The 24,654-nt window shown below is 37.4% G+C and overlaps 1 protein-coding gene across 1 annotated transcript in view; it reads left to right on the top strand.

Moving 5' to 3' along the window:
• Window positions 1-2,479, top strand: part of LOC120351022 — a 53,140-nt gene extending 50,661 nt beyond the window's left edge. The window contains exons 2-4 of the mRNA XM_039426828.1: window positions 16-137; window positions 915-1,081; window positions 2,125-2,479. Of these exons, the coding sequence (XP_039282762.1) occupies window positions 16-137; window positions 915-1,081; window positions 2,125-2,305 (470 nt within the window). The 3' untranslated portion in view covers window positions 2,306-2,479. The remainder of the gene's footprint in view (window positions 1-15; window positions 138-914; window positions 1,082-2,124) is intronic.
• The last annotated feature ends 22,175 nt before the right edge of the window (window positions 2,480-24,654 follow it).

Raw genomic sequence — 24,654 nt, 5'->3', positions numbered from 1 at the left:
CAATTTATTGACTAGTTCATTGTTCACAGGATCTGTTGAACCAAATTTCCGAAGCTGAGCGAATACGTCTTCTGGAGCTTATTCAGGTGCTCAATAAACGTATTGACGCCCAAAGAAACTCATTGAATCAGCAAGAAGTAAGTTCAAGAAATACATCACCTTCGTTTCTTTCAGTATCCATCTCTCGCCAGCGCCAATTGCAAGCACTACTTAATTTTCTTTGCTTCAAATATGACTGCAATCACAGTGAAATCTATTTTAAATAGTTTTAATATCAGTGAACCCTATCTTCAGATATGTATTTTATTATATTTTTATTTACAATGCAAATAATACTAATGTTATAACATTGGCAGATAAAATAATAAGGTAGCCCTTGTGCTATTTTTCTTCCAAATTTATAGGTGACAAAGTACAAGATAAGGTTAGAATTTCACTGTGTAATTTTTCAAATTTTAATTATACTAACCATTTTGTTCAGTTTTAAGATTTCATTTCTAAAATCGAAACCAATTCAGATGTGTCACTTATTTTAATGGACTGAATTTTTGATATTGATAATTATGGGAAAAGTGACAAATATTATTGATTTCCCATGGAAAATAGTTTTTTCCAGCTTCATGAATTTCAAGATTCTAGTGGTGAGATGCTGTAGCCTACATTGAAAATTATCTCACTCAATTGCAAGATTGTGAAAACAAAATTTAGCCAAAAAGTAGGAAATACTTCAGTTATTTATAATAGAAGTATGTAAGTGGTTGTAGTTAACATTGAACTCAATAAATTACATAATAATTATGTAGTTGAAATTTTTAGCTATCTTCAAGTTATTTGAGCTATTTTTAGTTATATGTGATGAAGGATCTGGGAGATGTTCTAAAACTACTTGAAATTGATAGTAAATTTCATTTTAGGAAGAATTGCGGAACGAGCGTCAAAAATCAGCCAAGCTTGAAACGAAAGTGGCCAGATTGGAACTGCTGAGAGTAAACAACAACAGTGCCGATAAAATGTACTCATCAAAACTTTCCATTGATGACAACAATGGAAACTCTCATATCAATGAGAAAAGTCAAGAGAGGTAAGACAAGACTATTTCTATACACGTTATTATTTACATGGCACTTTCCACTTAGGGTGATTTGATCATTCAATATACAGAGACTCGATTGCACAAGTCGGTGAATTTCAATCATGATTTAAGAGATACATGATTTATATACAGAGACTAGATTGCACAGGTCTGTTTAAATTCAATCATGAATTTCAACATATTATTTTGTGAATTGTTATATATTTGTCCTCGGGATGGTTGAGTAAATTGAGTTTAAAGTAACAAACGTTATAAAGAGTAATCCCGATATTCATAAACACGTATACTCAGTTGCACAAAAGCCTGTTAATTTTTAACCGTAATTAAATGCCACGAGAACCAATAAGAAAAGCATTTTTCAACAGTCTTCTCTGATTGGTTCTCGTGACATTTAATCACGGTTAAAAATTAACAGGCTTTTGTGCAACTGAGAGTACGTGTTTATGGATGAATATCGGGATTACTCTTATACTGTTTGTTACTTTAAACTTAATTTACTCAACCATCCCGAGGACAAATCTATAAGAGGAAATAATTGGCTTATACGTACGGGACAGGAAATTCACGAATGACGCATCATCACGTCTGAACTACTAAACTGATTAACATGAAATTTGTTATATAGATTCTTAATTTACCGAGGATGGTTATAAGCGTATTTTAAATTCCTCAAGATTTCAGTAGGTCAAGTTTCTAATTAAACCCTTGCGGAGCACGGGTTACCTGCTAGTCTATACTATAATAAAAGAAAGAACTGGCTTACGGTAATTGAAAATCATGTTTGACGCATCATCACGTCTGAACTACTGAACTGATTAACTTGAAATTTTGCATATATAGACTTAATTAACCGAGAATGGTATAGGCCTATTTTTAATTCTTCAAGATTTCATTACATCAAGTTTTAAAATGGACCCTTGCGGAGCACGGGTTACCTGCTAGTCTTTAATAAAGAAATTTCGTTTTCTAAGTTTATTGAAAAATTATATAAATTACAAATATTTTGACGACTTTCTCATTGTAAATTTCAGGATAGAACTTCTGGAAGAGCAATGTGCAACTCTGAAGACGAGACTGCGTTGTCTGTCACAGGAGAAAGTGGAAGACGTGCAATCTCTCACTAATCTATTGGAAGAGGCCAAGCTAAAATTTATGGAAGCTCTCAAATCGAGAAGTTCGAGAGAAGTACAATTTGCTATACCATCTTTCTGATGTGCGAAATTAATCTGAAGTCATTTTTCATTATACTGCCATAATTTATGTATGATACATAAATCAAGATAAACATCCAGCTCTATTTTGATTTGGTCGTAATAGCCTAATTAACGTGTAATATTTAGCGTGGAAATTGTAAATTACGGTACTGAATAAAAATTTAACATGAAACTGGCATTTGGTTTTAATTGACTGAAATCTCACGATATGAGTGGGGAAGGTTATGACAGCTTTTCTCAAGAGCATTTATTTGAATAAAACCGTTTGGGCTTGAATCATTTAATACATTATTTGTTTTGCCATTATTGTTTTGTTTGTCTTGAGAAAACACTTTTTGTCATTTAGACAATCTATGCTCATTAGAATATATTACTCGAGTCAATATCGGGAACGGCCAACAGAGGGCGTTAAACAAGGAAATGTTCGGGAGTCAGTGCTTCGTAGTCATCAAGGGATGATGATAATGCATAAAATGGGAAACAATTGATAATTTTTAAGAAAACTGTGGTGAACTCAACAATTGTGAGGATAGCAATTCCTACCTCACGGTACAAATTTCACATTTTTATGTTAAATTCACAAATTCTGTTCATTAAGGGAGGATGAGGGATGTTGAAACAAAATTAAATACTTTTAGTTGATATGGCATTAGCTGAAGAGTTTATTATTAAAAAAGAGCCTCAATTTGCAAAATAATCACATTGCTCCAGAACTGTTGTTCTGCGTTCTGCGGTGTAACAACAAACATATCCTGGCTGTTTTATCTCACACTCTTGTATGTCATAACAGCTGTTACATCTTTAGGAATAAGTACAATCAACTCGAAACATTGGTTTCTCAAAAAATGTTTATTTCGTTTATTTTTACATAATATAACAATACACTGATAAATAATAGTTATAATACAATAAAATAATCAGAAACTCTTACTTTACTATATGAAAGTACATATCATTTGAACTCTTACATAATTATACTCCTCTTAATGAAATATCAACGTACTTTTTATTCGAATAATTTACATCTTTTTTAAATTGGAATGTGATATATATTGTCTTTGGTAATAATCAAGTTACATCTAGCTGGAAGGAAAGTGAACATTATGATTCAATTTTCAAGACAGGCTACTATAATTCACATTCAGAACAGCTCTTTATAAGTTAAAAATAAGTTAATTATAAATATAAATATTTACTTAAATATAAGTTAACATTATTAAAACCATCTTTAATAAACCTGGATTTTTTCCCAACCAAGTTGACTTAAAGTATTCAATTTTATAACATTTCGGCGTTTGACAATTCAAAATATAATAGTCAAATATATAAATATATATTAAACATGAAACAGATTTTCTTAGTACTATAGTGAGGTCCACGTTATAATGACAGTATTTGATCAACTTTGGTTTTGCTATCCTTGTCTATCATTCGCCAAAGCCGGTGGTACTATCCTTTTCTAGGTCCACAACAATGCCAGTTATGTTTTTGACAGTGTTGAAATATAATCAATTAATAAAGAGAATCGGCATCGCTATTCTTCTATCTTCATCCACTGCCATTATAACGTGGACCTCACTATAGTATACTTTTTAAATGACCTAGCATTTCATCGACTAACCTCAAATTTGTATTGTGGAGCAATCTGATAATAATGGTAATGTAATTGTTTGGCTTGACACTGCTCCATATCAAGGGCAAAGTCTCTATGACGAGAACATCTTTAATTTGGATGAGGATTATGCTACCCAACATCTATATATTACATCTTCCTAAATGTATATAGGACCCGACCACCACTTCCAGATTACGAGAAAAAACCAAAAACTTGATACAATTTTTTGAAATAGACATTGAACATAATAATTGCTCAGCACAAAATAAGAATAAATTATTGACAAGTATGAACCTTTTCTGTAGTCAGATCTTGAATGTGAAATCTGTGACTCTAAAATGTTTAATTATAGGGCATACCAGTAGTGTTTTCTCCATATAAGCGAGGAAAGCACTGCTTGCCTTGGCCATGAAGAGAGTAAAATAAAAATTATACAATCTCAAAGATTGCTTCAAAGGTCCGATAATATTTCTATATAAATCCAGTATTATTTTGGAAATTTGTGATTTGAACTTTTACTTAGTGCTCTGGCTGATAGTGTATACTCGTCCACAACTGTAGCCTATCTCAGTGGATCATGGCTATGGTGAGCGCTATAGTCAAGCAGTGCAAGCGAGCTTACTGTACTTTTATATCTATAGGCTATAGCACTATGACTATAGTCAGTATGACATGCCTGTTAAAGCAATGGAAGTTTGGTTAGTTTAAAACATCAATGAATGAACTAATCGATCTACTATTATCCTCCTGACAGCTCTTTCACAGTAAATAGAAAGTTTTAATAACATTTTGTGCCATTCAAAAGTGAAAATAAGTTTTTTAAATCCAAAAACGTACATAAATATGAGAATGATGCTTGATAAATACTATACAAGTACCGGCGATAAGCTATTTCAAAATAGCATATAACCATCCCGCTTTCAGTAGTCCTGCCTTCTATATCCACACCAGATCAAGATGGCCGACCCCAACATACTATGAAACACGTGTTGTGTTGGTTAGAGGTTAGTGTTGGACGGTGTTATGCATCACTAGACCAAGCGCCAAATATCAAAAATAGAGATAGTGGCACATTCTGGTGGTAAAAGCTGTAATCCATCTATGAAAAAATTGCCATCTGTCTCCTAGCAACGGTTTGCATACAAAACAAAAAAAGACCAAAAGCCAAACCAGGAATAGAGATTCTGCAATTTACATCACTAGACCATACGCCACTAAACAACAAAAAGATTAGCATCAATAGACCAAGCGCCAACTGCTGGAGCTTAGTCTTGTTATGCAAAATTCAGATGACCAGTATTACTAGTCAATTGCATGCGTGTCTGCTGTTCTTGTTAAACGTTTTATTGTTGATACTTGTACCAAAGAACTTACTCTGTATGCCCACTATTGAATTATAAGTAGGTTGATACCTATTTGAATAATGGACCACAATCATTTTAGTTCAAGAACAAGGAATATTGTACAACTGGCAAAAACCAATGCTCTTCCAGAGGTAAGCATCACAGTCATTTGACATCTTATTAATTATTTATAATTTCATAAGTAGGCTACTCATGTGCTATTTATTTGTTGATTTTAGTTAATGACATGTACAAATTAACTTAACTACCCTAGGCTATAATAGATTGATTTGTTTGATGATTATAACTTCAATAATAACCTTACCTGTGTAAGGTTTGGTTATGTACCTACTGAATATAACTATGTCTTTGCCCACTGTTGATCATTATATTTTATTGTTCATAAACTGTACAGACCTATTTTGCATTGGTGTTAATTATTGCTGCTTGTAGATGCATTATTATTCATTTTAAAATGGCCTGTTAAATATGTTGTAGTTTTGAAAAACACTCAGGCTCATTAATACACACTTGATTCTAGGTTTAAAAAAAGGTGAACAAGTGAATCTATCTCCCTACAATGAACAATAAATTGCATTATTATCATACAAGAAATGTAATATTGCACTAGTATTGTTGTTGAGTGTTGTTGTACTGTAGGCCTATTTAAAACACAATATTGATTTGGTGTTCCACTGATGCATCATATAGAGAGGCAGCTATTTCATAGTGCTTAAGCTGATGCGATTACGTTGAAAATAAGTGTGTTAATTTTACTTTCCTAATCTCAATACAGCCGCTAATTTTTATCTAATCTAATCTCCAATGCACACTGTAAATAGAGGCATTCTTTCAATACATATGTTAAATAGGTACCGGTGAGTATTGAGTACCCAATATTTTTCTCTTATTTGATGAATTTTCATTAAAATAACTGCATTAGTTATGGATTTCAGATGATGGTAAACAGAATTAATTTTATCAACTGAGGGTCTATCCGAACTACAATACAATAATTATTGTAGTCTACTATAGTAAATAAATAGCTGATATGGACGGTTTTCATTTGTTGCAGGAAAACTAATCCAATCTGGAGCAGAACTGGTTTGACAATATAAGTTCACTTGAAAAAGTAATCACTCAAGAAAAAATCAATGGAGATTGTACACACGATGAAGAAATCGCAGAAGATGTGGGACTTTATACCAATAGGTGTGATAGTGACCCTCAGCCACCTGATGTCAATACTTCAAGCTCTGTAGGCATACATTTTTCATCAACGGATGTATTCTTAGTCAATTGTTTTGATGACCAGGATAAGAGCCAATAGGAGTACACTGAGTTGGTTCCTGTAGATTTTGAATCGCCTCAATCTTTGTTAACTCCAACTCCACTATTTTCTTCACCGTCATCAGAAGCCGATAAACCAGAAAAACAATCTAATGAAAATGAAGACCTTGCACAAATTGAAGACCCTGACAATGAGGACAATGCTTGTACCGCTCCAGAAAATTCATCTACTGGAAGACCCAAAAAAGGACGGAAAAGAAAATATCCAGAACAATATCGCCAGCAAAGAAAGAGACATTGTATTCAAAATAAAGAATACATTAACCAGCATGGAAAATTTACATGACGTAAAGGAATTTCGACAGTATTTATGTGATTGTAACTGTTTTGCTAGAGTAGGTGAAGAAAATATTATCAAGAATTCAGTAAATTTTATTCTGTTGAGTCCCATGATGCCCAAAGAGCCTTAATATGTAGTATGGTTAGAGAAGTAGAAATTAAAAGAAAACGGGCGAAAAACTCTAACCTAAAAACGAAGAGCAGGATTTATGAAGTTTGTGGATCTGTGGTTTGTAAGAGTTTTTTCATGCAGTCCTTCCGAATTTCAAGCTGTAAAATCAACACTGCTTTGAAAACAATTGAAAGGCCTGAAGGTGTACGAGATATGCGAGGTATTACAGGAGGTAGAAATAAGATTGAAGAAGATCGTGCTCAACAAGTTATTGAGCACATAAAAAACCAGAAATTTTTAACCCAGAAACAACACTATCAAAAATGTATGAACTCTATAAGGCAGAAGTACAAAATCCGGTATCTCTTTCCTTCTACAAGTAAATTTTTTTGTCAAAATTTAATTTGAAGCGCAAAACACTGATAAAGGACACTTGCAGTACCTGTGATCGCTTAGATATGCTAATCAAAGACTCAACTAATGACATTGATCGAGATAATTTCAAAAAGGAGAAAGAAGCTCATCTGAAACCTGCTGAAGATGCCAGAGCAGCTCTGAAAACTGACATGCAAGTGACAGCAAAAAAGCAAGAAACTGAGACATTATGTTTTGATCTTCAAAAGACACTACCATTGCCAAGGATCCCCACTAATGTTGTCTATTACAAACGACAATTATGTGTTTATAATTTAGGTATCCGTAGTGGAAAGACAGCTAAAGGGCATTGCTTTGTTTGGGTGGAAGGAGAAGCTGGTCGTGGATCTCAGGAGGTTGGAAGCTGTCTTCGAAAGTTCATCATGGAAGTGGGTAATGGAGTGAAGCACTTGATACTCTGGTCTGATTCATGTGGCGGTCAGAACAGGAACATTAAGATTGTGTTGATTCTAAAATCAATCATGGAGGTTCACCCAAAACTTGAACAAATAACAATAAAATATCTTTATCCAGGGCATAGTTTTCTACCCAACGTCAGTGATTTTGAGAGACTTACAAAAATGCTATTTTCATACATTGTATGGCCCACAGACTAAATCTAGTGCTCCAACAATCAGTTTCAGATATTAAAGATTGCAAAATATTTTTTCTCAATCTTGGGGGGCTGGCTGCATTTTTTTTCAAAATCAACTAAACAAAGTTATGCTTTGGATTTAGAAGTCGGAAAAAGATAAGAATGCTGAAATTGAAGAAATCCTGCAAGGTAAAAATATTCTCCGTTTTGTCAAGGCGAGAAGGATAGATTGGCTTGGACACTTGGAAAGAATGCCGGAGAAAAGAATGCCAAGAACGATGCTTTATGAGAAGTTGGAGGCTGTGAGAAGAAGAGGGAGACCTAGGGTACGATGGATGCAGGATGTGGAAAGAGACTTGAGAGTAATTGGAGTGAGAGGATAGAAAGAAAAGGCAGGAGATAGAGAAGCTTGGAGGCGGATTGTGTAGGAGGCCAAAGCCCACATAGGGCTGTAGCGCCAGGATAAGTAAGTAAGTAAGTATCAATCGAAAAAGAACTTTTAGCAGAAGTGCAAAAAAGTACATCATTTTATGATGTCATTGATGAATTCGCCAAAAAAGAGAGACAAGTACTACTTAATTACAAGTAGCAGCACAAGGTAACATTTTTCAATGTTTTAGATTGAATGTAAAAATTGTATTGCATCTAATTATTATTAAGTTATTAATAATGATAGTTATTGAATTCCATTGATATCTCCTTGGAAAATATCATATTGATAATTAATTTTTAGGCTATTTATTTTTTGAATTTTAGTAGGTTCTTGGGAAATGACTTTATGGAATTATCTCTCAGAAAATACCTTCAATTCTCCCCCCCCTACTCCCCGACACTAGATATTGGAGTCGAAATTTTTCCCAGATGATTTAGTAATTGCCTAAAAATTTTGTGCAGGAAACGCCACTGGGGCATACCTAGAATGAGGGTGATAGTATGTACGCTCTTATTGAAAAAGAGAGAGAACACCCTTCCTTGTTTGTGTATAGTTGGGTTTCATTGTTTCAGACACTCACTAACAAACAGATACCCACTGAAATATCAAAAATCAATGAAATAATATCAATTCTGAAAACAATTACCACTCAAAACTACATCACTTTCAACAAAAAATACTATACCCAACCTGACGGCCTTCCAATGGGCTTTCCAATATCAAGCATTTTTGCAGAAATATACCTCCAACATATAGAAAAAAACCGAATCTTGAAAAATAATCCGCACAGCAGAAAAATAATATATTGGTTCAGAAATGTTGATGACATTAACAACAACAATTCTCTTATATTTGAGGAATTTCTCTTATATAATGGTGATAAAAGACAATGTGAACAGCTCAGAAAAAAAATTAACGAAATTGATAAAAAAAACTCCAATTTACAGGCGAATATGAACATGAAAAACGCCCTCAATTTCCTAGATTTAAGTATCTCAAAACACAACCAACAACACTCCTTCAACATATTCAGGAAGCCAACAATGACAGACACCCTTATTCACAACTCCTCAAATCATCCAGTTCAACACAAACACTCAGATTTCCTATCTATGCTACACAGACTTCAAACTATCCCCCTTTCACTTCAAAACTACAAGGCAGAACTCAGTACCATAAAATATCTAGCTCAACAAAACGGATACCAACACACAACTTAATCGACAAACTACTTCAAAAAATCAAAAATTCATTGAGTCATTGAATGAAGACTTACTACAAAAAAAAGGAAGACCAAGTGCTACCTTTGGACTCAAGCCGTTGTACAATGAGGCAGTCAAAATCGCTCCTCAAAAACACAGAAACCTTCAGGAGCGTTTAGTATTTGTGCCGCCCATTCACCATCAGTTCTACAAGGGCCAAAAAAAGGCAACCAACAAGTAGACACAGTAATGAAAATGAAGATCACTTGGACAGAGTGTGGAACTCTGAGTAATCTCTTAAGTATCTGTATTTTCTTTTTCACATTAAAAAAAATATTATTTAATTATAATTCAAGTTTAATCTCTTTAGTATCTGTCATATATTATTATCATTTTATATTATTTAATTTAGTAATGTTGGCAGCCTGATTTTTGCGCGCCTTTTTGTCTGCACTGTAACCTAACCATGAAGACTTACTTATGTTTTTGTTCTGCTTTGCGATGATTGCGTTGTACTGTATGTCCATTACTGATGTTCTTATAAATTACTATTGATTAAACTTCTAATAAATGAAGTTTAATAATGATTTGTGTGTGCTGACTAACTACCAGAACCGACTTAACAATTTGGCGACGAGGATGGGATTCATTAAAGCTGGAATATTGATACCTCCCTCGCGTTCGCTACCTCTCAGCCTGCCGCTCTGCTCTGCTCCCCACGCCACGCATCAACCAAATGAGTGGTTGACCCACCCGCCACCAGGGTGCGACTCAGTCGCCGCCACCCGTTCCTGCGTTTCTATTGGCCGAGCACCGCCGGCCAATAGCAGCGCAGGTGAACTCGGGGACTGTGAATAAAAGGGGGCTACTCAGCTACCCTCGATAGCAGTCGCGCTCGAGACTCCGAGCAGGTAGGATCAGTGCACAAAAGACGAAGCAGTAATAGAGGAGAAGAAGAAGAAGAAGAAGAAGACGGCCAGGGGGATGAGCACAATGAACCGTGCGCGCACCCTTCGGTCAGGCAAGGCCACCCACCCGGTACCGCGCAAGCAGCATAGGCCCACCCTACAGGACAGCTCCTCACCTCGTCCATCAACCTCCATGGTGAAGAGGGCGGAGGACAACCAGGCAGGCAGTGTTGAGCAGAGGCGCTCCCCCAACACCACTCCACTAACAACGAATCTAACGGTCGCCCAGGCCACCCAGGCAGAAGAAGGCGAGCAGGAGGGTCCCCAACTCTTCCCCATCCACCAACCGTGTTCAGCCCACCCAGGCTAGAGAGGTCGAGCAGGAGAGCTCCCTCGCATCATCGCCAACTAGAGTGGACGAGGCCACCCAGGATGACGAGGGCTTCACTCTCTACACAAAAAGGAGAAGAAGGGTGAGTCAAGATTCTAACTCTAAAAGTATTAACAGTGTGCCCACGCGCTTTTTTCCTCCATTAGTTTTTAGAGCCCCTAAAAACTGGTCTGTTCTAGCTTCAGAGTTGAAGCAACATCTGAAATCAGAGATAGTTATTACCTTGAAAGGTAATAACTACTCTCTAAAAACGTCCTCTGAGGAGGATTTCAAATCTGTCAAGTCTCTCCTTCAGAGAGAGAAGATAGAGTTCCACACCTTCAGCTCTGAACGTGACTCAGAACTGAAGGTAGTTCTTCGTGGTCTTCACTGGTCACATAACCCAGCTGACCTGGCTGTAACTCTGAAAGAAGCTGGGTTTAACATTTCAAGTGTTACACCCATTACAAGTCGTGGGAGGCCTTATAGTCTCTTCATAATTAAATTAAAAAAAAAGGGAGATTTAAAAAAAATCTACTCTCTTAGCAGCCTGTTCTGCATCAAGGTTCAAGTTGAGCCTTACAAACCCAAGCCAAGCATTCCTCAATGCTTCAATTGCCAGCGATATGGCCACAGTTCAGTGAATTGTTTCCACACACCACGTTGTGTTAAGTGTGGAGACAACCACAAGGCAAGTGATTGTAAGAGAGATCTTCAATCAGAGAAGCCCCGTTGTGTGAATTGTCAAGGAGCTCACACAGCCAACTACAGAGGGTGTCCAACACACCAGGCTCAAATTAACAGGCTGCCAGCCAAAAAATCGACTGTCTCAAAACAGTCGACTTCCGTGCAGCCTCCAGTCGCGGAACGGCGGTCGAGAGAGGCGAGAGTGGCTGATCCAGCCTCACTCTCCTACTCGGCGGCCGTTCAGGGGGCTACAGGGAATAGTCCGAGTCCCCCACCCCCTCCCCGTAGTCACAAAGTGACAAAAGTATTCATCAAAGAACGACCAGTGATAGTGAAAAATAAATTTCCATCACCCCCAGTGGAAAGGGTTCCCTCCTCACCTATTATAAATATTCGAGAGAACTTCCCCTCTCTCCCTTCCCAAACAAAGACACCACCTTCAGTGGAGTCAAACTCGGAAGTTCACAACCTCCCTCCTCACAATCTCAACAGGGACAGGGAGGTCTACTGAGCTTTCTGAGCTCCGAAAAATTCGTCCAATGGGTGGTAAGTACCCTACCACGTCTCATCAATGCCTTGAACATTGGTGAAGCCATTGCCATTCTTATCAGTGCACTCCCCTCCCTGTTGAACTAAAATGAATAATTTCAAAATTATTTCATTCAATGCAGATGGATTAAGACACAAAATAGACGAACTTCGTCACTTTCTTCGTGACCTGGATATAGACGTGGCTCTAATTCAGGAAACACAAATGCCAACTACTATTCCAATTAAATTCCCCTCATACCACTGCCTTCACTACGACCGCCTCCCTAATGAGTTTAATCAAACCCATGGTGGTGTAGCCCTTCTAATACACAGAAGACACTCGTTCTGTGTACACACACTCCCATCCATACCAGACATGGATGTAATAGCGGCAACTATCTCTGTACAGAATACACCAGTTACTTTTGTTTCCATATATAATCCTCCTCGTAATAGAGAGTTCAACTCTGACCTCCTATCTCAACTTTTCACCTCCTCCCCCTGTATGTTTGTTGCTGGTGATTGGAATGCCAAACACACAGCTATTGGCTGCAGGGTTACAAACATAGCAGGAAAATCTCTCCTTGAATTCATAGAAAAATTTTACACAGACATACATTTACATGTCCCATCATCTCCCACACATACAAGTATGTGCAATCAAGCTGCTCAACCTGACATATTGGATTATGCATTGTCAGTGGGACTCACAAGAACCTCCCTGGTTGAGGTGGTCGAGGACCTGTCTTCAGATCACCTGCCAGTGTTGTTCACTCTTGTGAATCCCGACTACATTGCAAGACCACCTCCACATCGCCTCACAGTGAAGTGGAGGAAGTATCATGAAAGTGTGTCAAACTCTATTCCCATCCTTCCAAGCACACATTCGAACACTGTCGACTTGGAAGCTCATACAGCAAATATTACGGAAGTTATAAAAACAGCACTAGCTGATAACACTTCCTTAGCCCCACCCCAACGATGCTCACTACTTCCCACTGAAATTCAAGTGGCTATCAGAGAGCGCCGCAGCACTCGCAAACGTTGGCAGATAACACGAGCTCCTGCTGACAAATATGCATTTAATAGAGCATCGAACAAATGCTCTCAACTACTAAACTACATCGCCTCCAATCCTGGGAAGAGTATCTCACCTCTTTGCCACCCAACTCAGCCTGGCAAGCTACCCGTAAACTTCTCAGGAAAAAACCTCCAAACTCTCCACTTGAGGGCCCAAATGGGCTAATCTTCTCAGACCAAGAGAAAGTGGATGGTTGCCTCCCATCTAGAACTCCACTTCTCAAATCCACCCGTCCCTCATAGTCAAGAGCTCGGCACCCACTTTAGAAAAATAGTTGACAGTGTTTTAGTAACAGTGCAAGACCCCACCCCAAATAATCTCTCACCTTTTACAATGGGAGATATAACAAATGCACTTAAAAATACAAATCCAAAAAAGGCCCCAGGTCTTGATGGTATTTCTGGAAAGGCCATCTTAAATGCGCCTCCAGAGCTAGCCCAACACCTGCTTGTAATTTTCAATTCTATTCTGAACACCCAACACTTCCCCTCAGAATGGAAAAAGAGCAAATTATTCCTGCTCCTAAAGCCAGAAAAACGCTCCACCCTACCATCCAGCTACAGGCCAATCTCCATACCCTGCTTTTTCTCAAAGCTTTTTGAGAAAATGTTTCTGGAGAAACATATAAGAATACATTAGATAGTGTGATAAGGCCAGAGCAGTTTGGATTTCGTGCAGGTTGTTCAACAACACTGCAACTAATGAAATTCTGCTCTCAGTTATCAGATTCTTTCAACAAGAAAGAGCACGTGGCTGCAGTCTTTATAGACTTCAAAGCAGCCTTCGACACTGTGTGGCTGGATGGACTACTCTATAAACTTTCATCTGTCTTTCCACCTTCAGCAATAAGACTCTTCAAGTCATACCTTACTAATAGGTATTTCGAAGTTCACAACCAAACCCCATCTTCAGTAAACTCTTCAGCTCTCACCCCAGCAACAGCAGGTGTCCCCCAAGGATCTGTGCTTGGACCTATCCTCTACTCCTTCTTCATCAATGACATGCCATCTCTACCTTCAATTCAAACAAGTCTATTTGCTGATGACACCACATTCCACTCGAGCAGCATGAATCTGAATAGGGCGGCCAGGAATGTTCAAGAGCAATTAAACCTGCTTACATCCTGGTGTTCATCCTGGAAGGTAGAGATAAATCCAACTAAATGTGTGGCTGTCGCCTTTTCCCGAAAACTCAAACTTCCTCCCACTCTCAAAATCCATGGCCACGCCCTGCCATGGTCCCATACCGTCAAGTACCTAGGTGTAACTCTGGATAGAACACTCACTTTCAAACAACACATTAAAGTGAAAATTCAACACTGTCGTGTGCTGTTGTACAACTATTCCCCTACTTGTCACCCCTTCACTCCCCCTGAAATTTCGGCTGCTCATATTCACAGCCATCATCAGAGCATACCTGACCTATGCCGCCCCAGTCTGGTTCCCATATCTATCGAAGACCAATAGAAAACGTCTATTTGGCCTTCAAAACAGAATCATCAGAACCATCTGCAACTTTCACTACACAGTGAATAATAGGTTACTCTATGAATATGCCAGTACCCCTCAATTACTCAACTTCATTCAGCTCACATCTCGAAAGCTTCATGATACAGCTTCTATCTCGTGGCGTACATCAATAAGGCAGATGTACGAAATACCACGACCACCTCAAACCCACAAGCCACTCCCATTTCAACAATGGTGGCCTGATTGACAGTAGCAGTTGGGCTGTAAAGGTGCCAGCAGCTGATTGTCAGTCAGCCACTGTTCACAGTACTCAACCTAGGAGAGAACCCTTCTCCATTACCACTTCTCCCAAAAAAGTAGACTTGGCAGGAAAAAAAAAAAAAAAATAATAATAATAATAATAATAATATAATTTATATATATATTAATACATATTTTATACATATTTTAACTTCGAAAATTAAATGGAAATAGAACTAGAATTAGTATATCAGATATTGATCAATATTAGAAAAATAAAAATTAGAGAATAATAAATAAATAAATAAAGATAAACTTGCCAAGCTCTACTGAAGGTCTTATATATCAGGAACCCCCAACTTCAGCACTGTTATTACTTTGAGCAGTCATAGAGCTCCATAGCTCAAGACACTGCCGAGTTAGGGTGCAATGACTCACTCTAACATGTTCCACCAGAATCTCGAATCTCGACCTCGATAGCACTTGCTCACTAGCAGCCTTCCACTGAAGAGCCAGAAGAGACCACCAGCCGAGACCACTACCAGCCGAGACCACTACCGAGACCAGGAGCAGAGCAGCGAGCAGGCAAATGAGGGAACCACGGCGAGACTAACCGCAACCTGAGGTGTCTTCCTTGTCTACTACCCAGCCGATGCCTAGGAGGAACCGAGCCGGCCGCCGAATCCAGAAGAGGAGGGCCATACGTCGGCTTCGCCAGGTGGAGGAGAGGCTGAGGCTGTACACCGCCGCGCCAGCTGCGCCCCAAGACTTAGCGCCCCAGCCTAACAACTGGCGCGCGGTTCTGGATGCGCGGGTTGGGTGCCGAACCGACATCGGAGTGTGTGCAGCGGAAGCCTACGACCCTGCCTGCCCGGGTTTGACCGAAGGCCTCTTCTAAACGAGGAAGTGGTCGAGGAGGTCCTCCCGGCGGAGATTCGGCACGACCTCTGGCTAGTAGATCACCCGGTCAGCCCTCTCCGTAGCCCGGGTAAACCAGAGTGGAGACTGCGAACCATTGACTTGAGCCCCTGCCGGCCTGCTCTCGCACCAGACGGACCTGCCCGGGACCCTCGCGCGCGCGTGGTATCGCGCCAGTCGACGACTACTAAACATCTAGCCTGCCTTGGTCCCTTTTAGGGCCACCAGCAACAATCTTGGTCCCTTTTCAGGGCCACCAGCAACAAACTTGGCCCTTTCAGGGCCACCAAAAGCCATTTTTTCAGACAGTGGTAACAAACCCCTCGCTCGACCCAACTGACTAGCCCAATTGATGAACGAGCCACACCTTCCGCCATATCAATATATTGAAAATGTTGTTTCACGAACAGGAAAGTGCTGAGCCGAGTAGACCTTTACAACAAGCAACGATGAATGTGTTCATACCAAATTTTGAACATTTTAACAGTGAGCTAGAGCCGTTCGACTCGTATTTAGAACGTTTTGAGTGCCATACTGAGGTATACAATCTTGATGATGGAAAGAAGGTACGTTTTCTAATAACTTGCATTGGACCTGAACTATACACAAAACTGCGAACTGTAGCGTGGCCACAAAAACCCACGGAATTGAAATTTACTGAAATTGTTAATTTACTAAAACCATTTTTATCACCAACTCCTGTGACCAGTATTGAACGTCAAAGATTCAGGGCAAGAGTTCAAGGACCCAACGAAACCTACTTGGATTTTCTTGCAGATCTTAAAAAACTTTCTTCAACTTGCAGATTTGTGGGCGAGGAACGACTAAAAGAAGAATTACGAGACCAAATCATCTTTGGTATACGTGACAAGGCAACACAAAATTATTTTCTGCGTACGAAAGACTTAACCTACTCTATGGTGCATGACAAAGCATTCACCGATGAACAAGCAAGTGTTGGTGTAACCCTACTGAATCAGAGTCAAGGATCGTTCAACGATACACAAGGAACTGTAAATAAAATAGATTCTATGTACAAAAATGGTAAGTTTAACAATACTACATCTACTTCTACATCAAGTTTTCAAAGGCAAAACACAAGGTTGGTTCAAGTTCAAATTCAAGATTTCAATACAATAATCACAATTCAAATGTTTCAAAATCTACTAATACAAATTCTTTCATATGTTTTCGTTGTGGAAATAACTCGCATATTGCCACAAATTGCAGATTCAAGGGGTCCAATTGCAATTTTTGTGGTAAGATCGGTCACATAGCAAAAGTATGTAGGAGTAATCCAAATGCATTAATTCTAAATAAACCTAACCTCAACAACAATAAAGTTATCAATACAAAATCGGTTCAGATAGAGTCCAATGGACAACAACCTCTAAATCATGATGAAATCAATACCGAATTTCTAGAAATTGGTCAGCTTACAATAGGTGGTCGTAATAAGAAAATAATGGTTACTGTTAATATTGAAAATAGAAACGTACAAATGGAAATTGATACAGGGGCTTCTCATAGTCTCATTTCGACAAGTACATTACAGAAATTGAACCTTCAAGTTTCTTACAAAACTTTGAAGCCGTCTTTGAATTTAATAACTTATGATAGAAGAGTAATTACTATCAATCAATGTGTAGATGTACAAGTAAATTACGAGGGCCAATGTTTCGAGGGTAGATTGTTTGTAGTTGAGGGTGATTTTGATACAATACTTGGTAGAGATTGGTTTTTCAAATTACAGTTCAATTGGTCTGACATTAAAAAAACTGATCTTACAAATACCTTACAGATGAAAAACATTTCAGAAATTACAAGTGAGCAAACGCAAAAATCAGGCTGCCAACAATACTAAATTAAATAATATAATATACAATATAAAATGATAATAATATATGACAGTATCTATATTTCTTTTTCACTTTTTCATCTTTTTTGACAAAATTATTACAGTTTTTTCAATCAAATTAAGTTTTTTTATTACTAACCCATAATAGTGTGTTTATCAAAGCCAAAAAGGGGTGTAAGTTACAATTTGGAAGAAAAAAGATATAACTGCATGTAAATGACAATTCAAAAAATAAACCATTTGAAGACCCCACTAGGGACAAATTATTCAAAATACGTCCAATAATCGAGCATCTGAATGATAAATTTTCCAAAGTGCCTATGAGAGAAACATTATCTGTTGATGAACAGATTTGTTCTACAAAATCAGACATTCTTTGAGGCAGTACAATCCACGAAAACCCAGTAAATGGGGCTACAAACTATTTGTGCTCTGTGATGATGAGTGGTATGGCTACAAATTTGAAGTATATTCTGGCCAAGAGAATATAGTGCTGGATGGAGAGGAAGATATTGGAGCTAACTCTAATGTAGTTGTGCGTCTCACTAGAGGTGTCCCACAAAATTGTAATTACAGTGTATACTTTGACAATTATTATACCTCATTACCACTGATTTCTGCATTGAAAAAAAGGAATTTTCTCACTGGGGACAATACGAAAAGACCGGATTCCCAACAACCCATTTCATGAAGAGAAATTGAAGAAGAAGGATGAAAGAGGAACAGCAGAGGAATTCATCACTGAATATGAAGATTGCGCAATTTCTACTGATTGCTGGAAGGACAACAATTTAGTGTATGTTGCATCTAGTCTATGTGGTGTTGAACCTCTTGGGAAAATCCGGAGATATGACAGACAGAAAAAAATACATATTGATGTGCCATGTCCTGAAATAATCAAAATATACAACAAACACATGGGTGGGGTAGATATCATGGATGCACATATTGGGAGGCACAAGATCACTATGAAGAGTAAGAAATGGTGAATGCATGGGTCCTCTACAACAGAGTGATGAAAGATAGACAGATGTCAACAATGTGCCAGAAAAAGTTTCGGTTAGAGCTAGCTCTTACAATGTGCAAGTTGGGCGCAATGGAAACCTCAAAACGTGGAAGACCTTCAACATCAACAACAGGAAATGTAGCAAAAAAGAAGAAATCATCAGTTCCAGCACCACCAGCGCCCATTCGTTTTGACAGAGTTGATCTCTGGCCAGAGTTTAAAGATGCAAGAAATTGGTGCAAAATGCCGGGATGTAGTTCTCATTCAAATATTATTTGCAGAAAGTGTAAATTGAATTTTTGTTTGATGAGGAAAAGAAACTGTTTTATTGATTATCAAACCAAACAATAAGATGATGACAATTTTTAATAAGGTAAGACAATATTTGTTCTTGTATTGAATAAAATAAATTGATAGAAAATTACTTCATTATTCTGAGATGACTTTACTGTATGATGTATCAAATATGATACAGATTTCCTTTCTCAATTTTCTGATGGAAAACAACTAATTTAATTTTTTCATTATTTTTCCTCAAATCCTGAGGTAAATTTGTATATGACATCATTTTTTCAATTGTTTTTGAAAAATCATGCATTTAAGGGTTAAACTATTATTATAAAAACAAAAAATTAACCATACAAATATTAATTACTGTAAGAAATAGAGGAAAAGTTTGTAATTATCTACCTGATTTTTCTCATTATTATGGAATTTTATATTAAGCTTTAACTCTACAGGCTATTTTCTCAAAACTTGGTTTGGATCACTTACATCCCTTTGGTTCTAAGTGCCTCATAATAGTGATGAAGAGAAAGTCGTTGGAATGACATAAAAATAATTAAAATTGATCACCTCACAAAATGTTCTACAAAACTAGTTATAGGGAGAATGACTTTAAAGAAATTAACATAAGATACAGGTCAACAGTGTCTCTGTCCTTTAGCACAAATGGTTTAAAAACGTTGACACCCATCGAAGATATAGCAAAAGCAAATAAAGATGATCATTATGCTCGATGAATGTGGTTCCAGAGGTACATTGGGAATTTTATAGGAATTTAAAAGTGATCAATGGAGTAGAAGAAGAAGAAGACTAAGACTACAATGGAGATAATTGACATGGATAATGGAGATAATGTATTGAATGGCTAACAATCAATCATCATCTATTTCTGTAAAATGATTCAAGAAAAATTATGCTTGACCAGAATAATCATTAAAAGTTACATCCGGTAACACCTAATATTATTGCTGACGCTGTATTCCATTGTAATGCTCGATCATAGTACTTTTAATCAGTCTACTGCCAAACTTCACCGAGAGCACTTCTCTCTTATTCGTTTTGTATATTATAATTATGTGTTTAAAACATAGTTTTCTTTTTAAAAAGGTGTTTGGTTACCCCAGAACTATAACTAAAGATGACATGTTGTAAAAAATGCCAATATTTCAACTTTCCCCCAAAACTAAGATTTTTGAGCTGTAGCCTATTGAACTGGGCCATCGATATTGGAAGTGACCAAAAAAATATTCCATGGAGAGGTACCAATTTTAATGGAACTCATACCATACTACCACATACTACATCCTACTACCACTGAGATAATCCATCAGATAATCCTATACCACTGATAATACATCAATCTTCACAATGAGGAAGATCAGCTTCACAAGAGTTCTGAGGATTTTTCCCTATTTTTTATAATCATTGAAATACATACTAAATCTGACTACCTACTTCGATAGTTTAGTGGAATATTATTGTAAAACATTCTACAAAATTCTACTGAATAAGATCTTAGCTATGTATGTGGTCAACATACAACGAACAATATGCGGTACACCGTGATCATAGAATGTATGCTTTGCATTGTATGATGTGACTATCTTCTTATTCAATATTTCTGTTTTTGATGGAACTGCACTTGATGCATAGATCAAACAATCTCTATTGGGATTAAACAAGTAAACTTTGTAAATATGAAATAATAAGTCATCTGTCAAATCGAACAATCTCCTAACTTCAGTAGGCACCGTCTATGTTCAAAAGTAGTGACATGTGATAAAAACATGATTACGATCCTTATGCAACCATTTCTGGATTTAATATAGAGAAAGCGTTTGATGTTCTAATTGGTAGAGTGTCTAAGATTGAGAATAGACAAAATAAAATAGATGAAGAAATTGAAAAACTGAAATATGGGGAATCTCTCATAAAAACTTACCAGATTTCAAATCATTAAGAAGACATTGTCAAAGCCTTAGATGTAAACTGTTCTGTAGACACCAGATCATCTGAGGAGCTAGAAGCCTTGACTCAGCAAATGACAAGGCTCTGTGTAACAGTGGAAGAAAACTCCAGGAGTTAACTAAGTTGGGTATATCGGGAGTACCCACCAAATTCACTGTTCAAAATAGACCAGGCCCAAATGGCACAATACAGGATAGAGCTACAGAATCCAAATCGAACAATCTCTGTTGGGATCAAATGAGTAAACTGATAGATAATTAGTCATCTGGCAGTATTTTATCATTGCAGACTACATTATTACAAGAGTTTCATCGTCTTTCAGTGTGCCTGAGCATCACTTGAGTGCATATGCATATGCATCCTGCCAAATTGAACTTGCTTCCATTTGTAGAGAGAGCTGCTGCCTGAGCTGAGCTGAGATGAGTCATCTAAGAGGGTTTCATGGACATGGAGGGGAACAACTAAACTAAGTTCCAGACATCCTCAGAACCACAAAAAGACAATAGATTAAAAACATTTTAAAGAATTTTAGTGAGTGAAACTATCATCAACTGTAAGTACAGATGCAAACATTTTCTTCACTTCATCTCCTACACTCACTCATTCGACCATCAAAATTAGATTCTGTGATCATGTCAACCAAATCTATTCCGAAATATTTGCTGGACTATATTCCAAAATTCGATGGTTTTCCATCAAAATTCCAAAATTTATCAAATCTCTCACAGACATTTTCAATCTCTATTGTAACGATAAAATTGAACAGTTACAACGCGAAGAAAATCATTGACTGTTATTTACTGCCGCCCTCCACGGTTTGGAAAGTGCTGCAGATGATGTTACACAAAATTGCGAGTGTTCCAACTTCGCTGAACTTATTGAATTTTAACGAAAAGCTTCTCTGATAAACGCACGGTTCCTGTCCTAATAGCCGAAATTGCTGTAATGGAATCATTCCAATACGAACACCTCCTCGACTTCCTACAAAGACTCAGTGAAATACGCACAAGAGTGGTGACCCGCTATAAGCTTGATGGCGTAACCGGGGATCTCCTGAAGAATCTTCTCGAACAACTCGACTCTTGTCCTCACGCTCATTCACGGTGAACATCAAACACTCGGAGCTCATCTTCAAGTATACAAGCTCAAGAACTTGGACGACGCCCGCGATACCCTGCACAGTGATTGTAGCATTGTTTTGAAGCAATTAAAATGTGCAGAGCCCACAAGTGACAATAGTGCTGTGAGTGAAATACAAATCAAACAATTCTTAGTGTTAACAGGTTACTATAGGAAAATGATAAAGAATTATGCAAAAATCGCTAAACCTCTCACTCAGGCATTGAAAAAGGATGTAAAGATCGATATTAATAATACTCAATATGTTGTAAATGCATTCGATAAATTGAAAACAATGTTACAGAACAGTCCAATATTTACAACTCCCTGATTTCTCTAAACAGTTCATTGACATGACTGACGCGAGCAATTATGCTATAGGAGGATTTATTATCCCAAGTTTTTGAAGCTTCCTCAATAGATGTTAGTTCTCTTGATTAAATTCACCAACATGTGGATAAAACTGCCGTAGATACTGATAATGATGAAATTATAATAGGTATTGATAGGAATGAAGACGTTGTGAATAATGATGCTAATGAAAACATTGTACGTGATATTGACTAAGAAAATTTTGTGTAAATAATGATAATAATGGTAATGAACGAGAAGATGATAATCGCAGTTTAACCATGATACACTCTCAAGAGAGCTCAAACGAGCAAGTAACTATTGCTGACAACAATAAGATTCTGAATGTGGAACATAATCAATTAGTGCTTGAACGAGGTGACCAACCCCCTCGCTTGATTAAGATTTTTGATTAAAATCGATTGATTAGCCTATTTCAGGAATGCTAATGATTATGATGTCATGAAGGACAAATGTGTCGAATATTTGATACCGAATACAAAGTATGGAGTTTTCTGCTTGCGTGCCGCAGCCCTATACAGGAAAGGGGTTGAGCAATAATTGGAAGCACTACAGACATTATTGTTGAGGATCGATAAACCAAAATTGAAAGCTGCAGTAGTAAGTACCTAAAGCCCAACAAGATACCATAGAGGAGCATACATGGAGGAAATACATGAGAAAATTCAATGAGTTTTTCACAAAGCTGTGAAATCCCAGGGATAAATTGCTGAACTGTTACCGTTGTCTTATAAATTGAGGAATTCCACCTGAAAACTCACTTATATTAAGAACATTGAAGAATCAGGAAACTAAACAAAATCTAGATAATTTATCTAACCAGAGATGAAAGATATACGCTCATGGTTAGCGATGAAAGCTGTGAAATCAATGAGTAATAATTTGTTAACGGAATGTCCAGCAGTATGTAAGTCTAACCCTGGAAAAAATTGCTAACTGTTACTGGTGCCTGGTATTTTTTTTCATTATTATTTAAAAATTAGCACCTAGTCAGAGACTAATAAGCTATTCATTTTATCCTAATTTTACTGAATGGATTTTTTCAAACCTCAACCTATGATTCAGTTTGTATAGTTTTTGACTACAATTAATTTCACTTCACTAACTCATGCGGTTTTGTTCTTTTGAGCCTCCTGACCAGATTATCAACAACAAGCAGCTGGATTGCCTCTATATTGTCGTGTGGTGGAGTCTCTCTTCATGCTTGGCGCAAAGTGCTCAATAACTTTCGTGACTGTCTCCAATTGAAGGTCGCGATGAAGATCAGCATTTCTGATGTACCAAGGAGCGTCAACAATATTTCTTAGTACCTTATTTTGAATTGTTGGATAATTTGTACATTGGATGGTTAGTACAGCCCCAAAGTTGAATGCCATAAATCCATACTGGTTTCAGTAGCTGTTTATATAGTAGAATCTTGTTGTATATGGACAGCCTGGATCCTCTTCCCAGCAACCAATACATCTTTTTGAATTTAATTCCTAGTTCTTCCCTTTTCTTCTTGACGTGTGCTTTCCATTTGAGCTTGCATCCAAATATTTGGCAGTATTAGCATGTGGAATGACTTTCTCATTTATATATACTGGAATATATTGAATTCTTTTATTAGTAAAATTCACATGTACAGACTTGGTATCATTTGGTTTAATTAGCCAATGATTTGTCCATGTGTTTACTTCATTAACTGCTCTTTGTAGCTTTTCTGTAGATTCCTCAATATCTTCTGCGACTGAGAGAATAGGAGTATCATCTGCAAATGTAGCTATAGTGACTCCTGCTGGGTTTGGAATGGTGCCTGGTATGAACGGATTTTCAACAATTTCCAGAACGTACTGCTAGAGACTTTTGATTCGATCAAACTTAAACGGTATATAAATTAATGAACTTAGATGTGACACAAAATGATTAACAAAAACAGGTAATCTCTAATTATCATGAGGGTAAGACATTCCACCGCGGTATCAATGAATCTTATAATCAAATACGACATAAATATTACTGGCCGTCAATGCTACAGGACGTGACTGGTTACATTAAACAAGAGGAAGAACTCGATTAACTTGAAGGAAACAGTGGAGTATCAAACACAGTAAATCCAATTCCATCTTCATCTAAAAACAGTCCAGTTCCATCTTCATCTAAAAATGGTCCAGTTCCATCTGCGAATCCATCTGAAAATCTAATCCATCATC

This window comes from Nilaparvata lugens, chromosome 1 (genome assembly GCF_014356525.2).
Source record: "Nilaparvata lugens isolate BPH chromosome 1, ASM1435652v1, whole genome shotgun sequence".
Taxonomy (NCBI): Eukaryota; Metazoa; Arthropoda; class Insecta; order Hemiptera; family Delphacidae; genus Nilaparvata; species Nilaparvata lugens.
The sequence above is the reverse complement of the archived record's forward strand: the minus strand, read 5'-3'. Positions and strand labels throughout refer to the sequence as shown.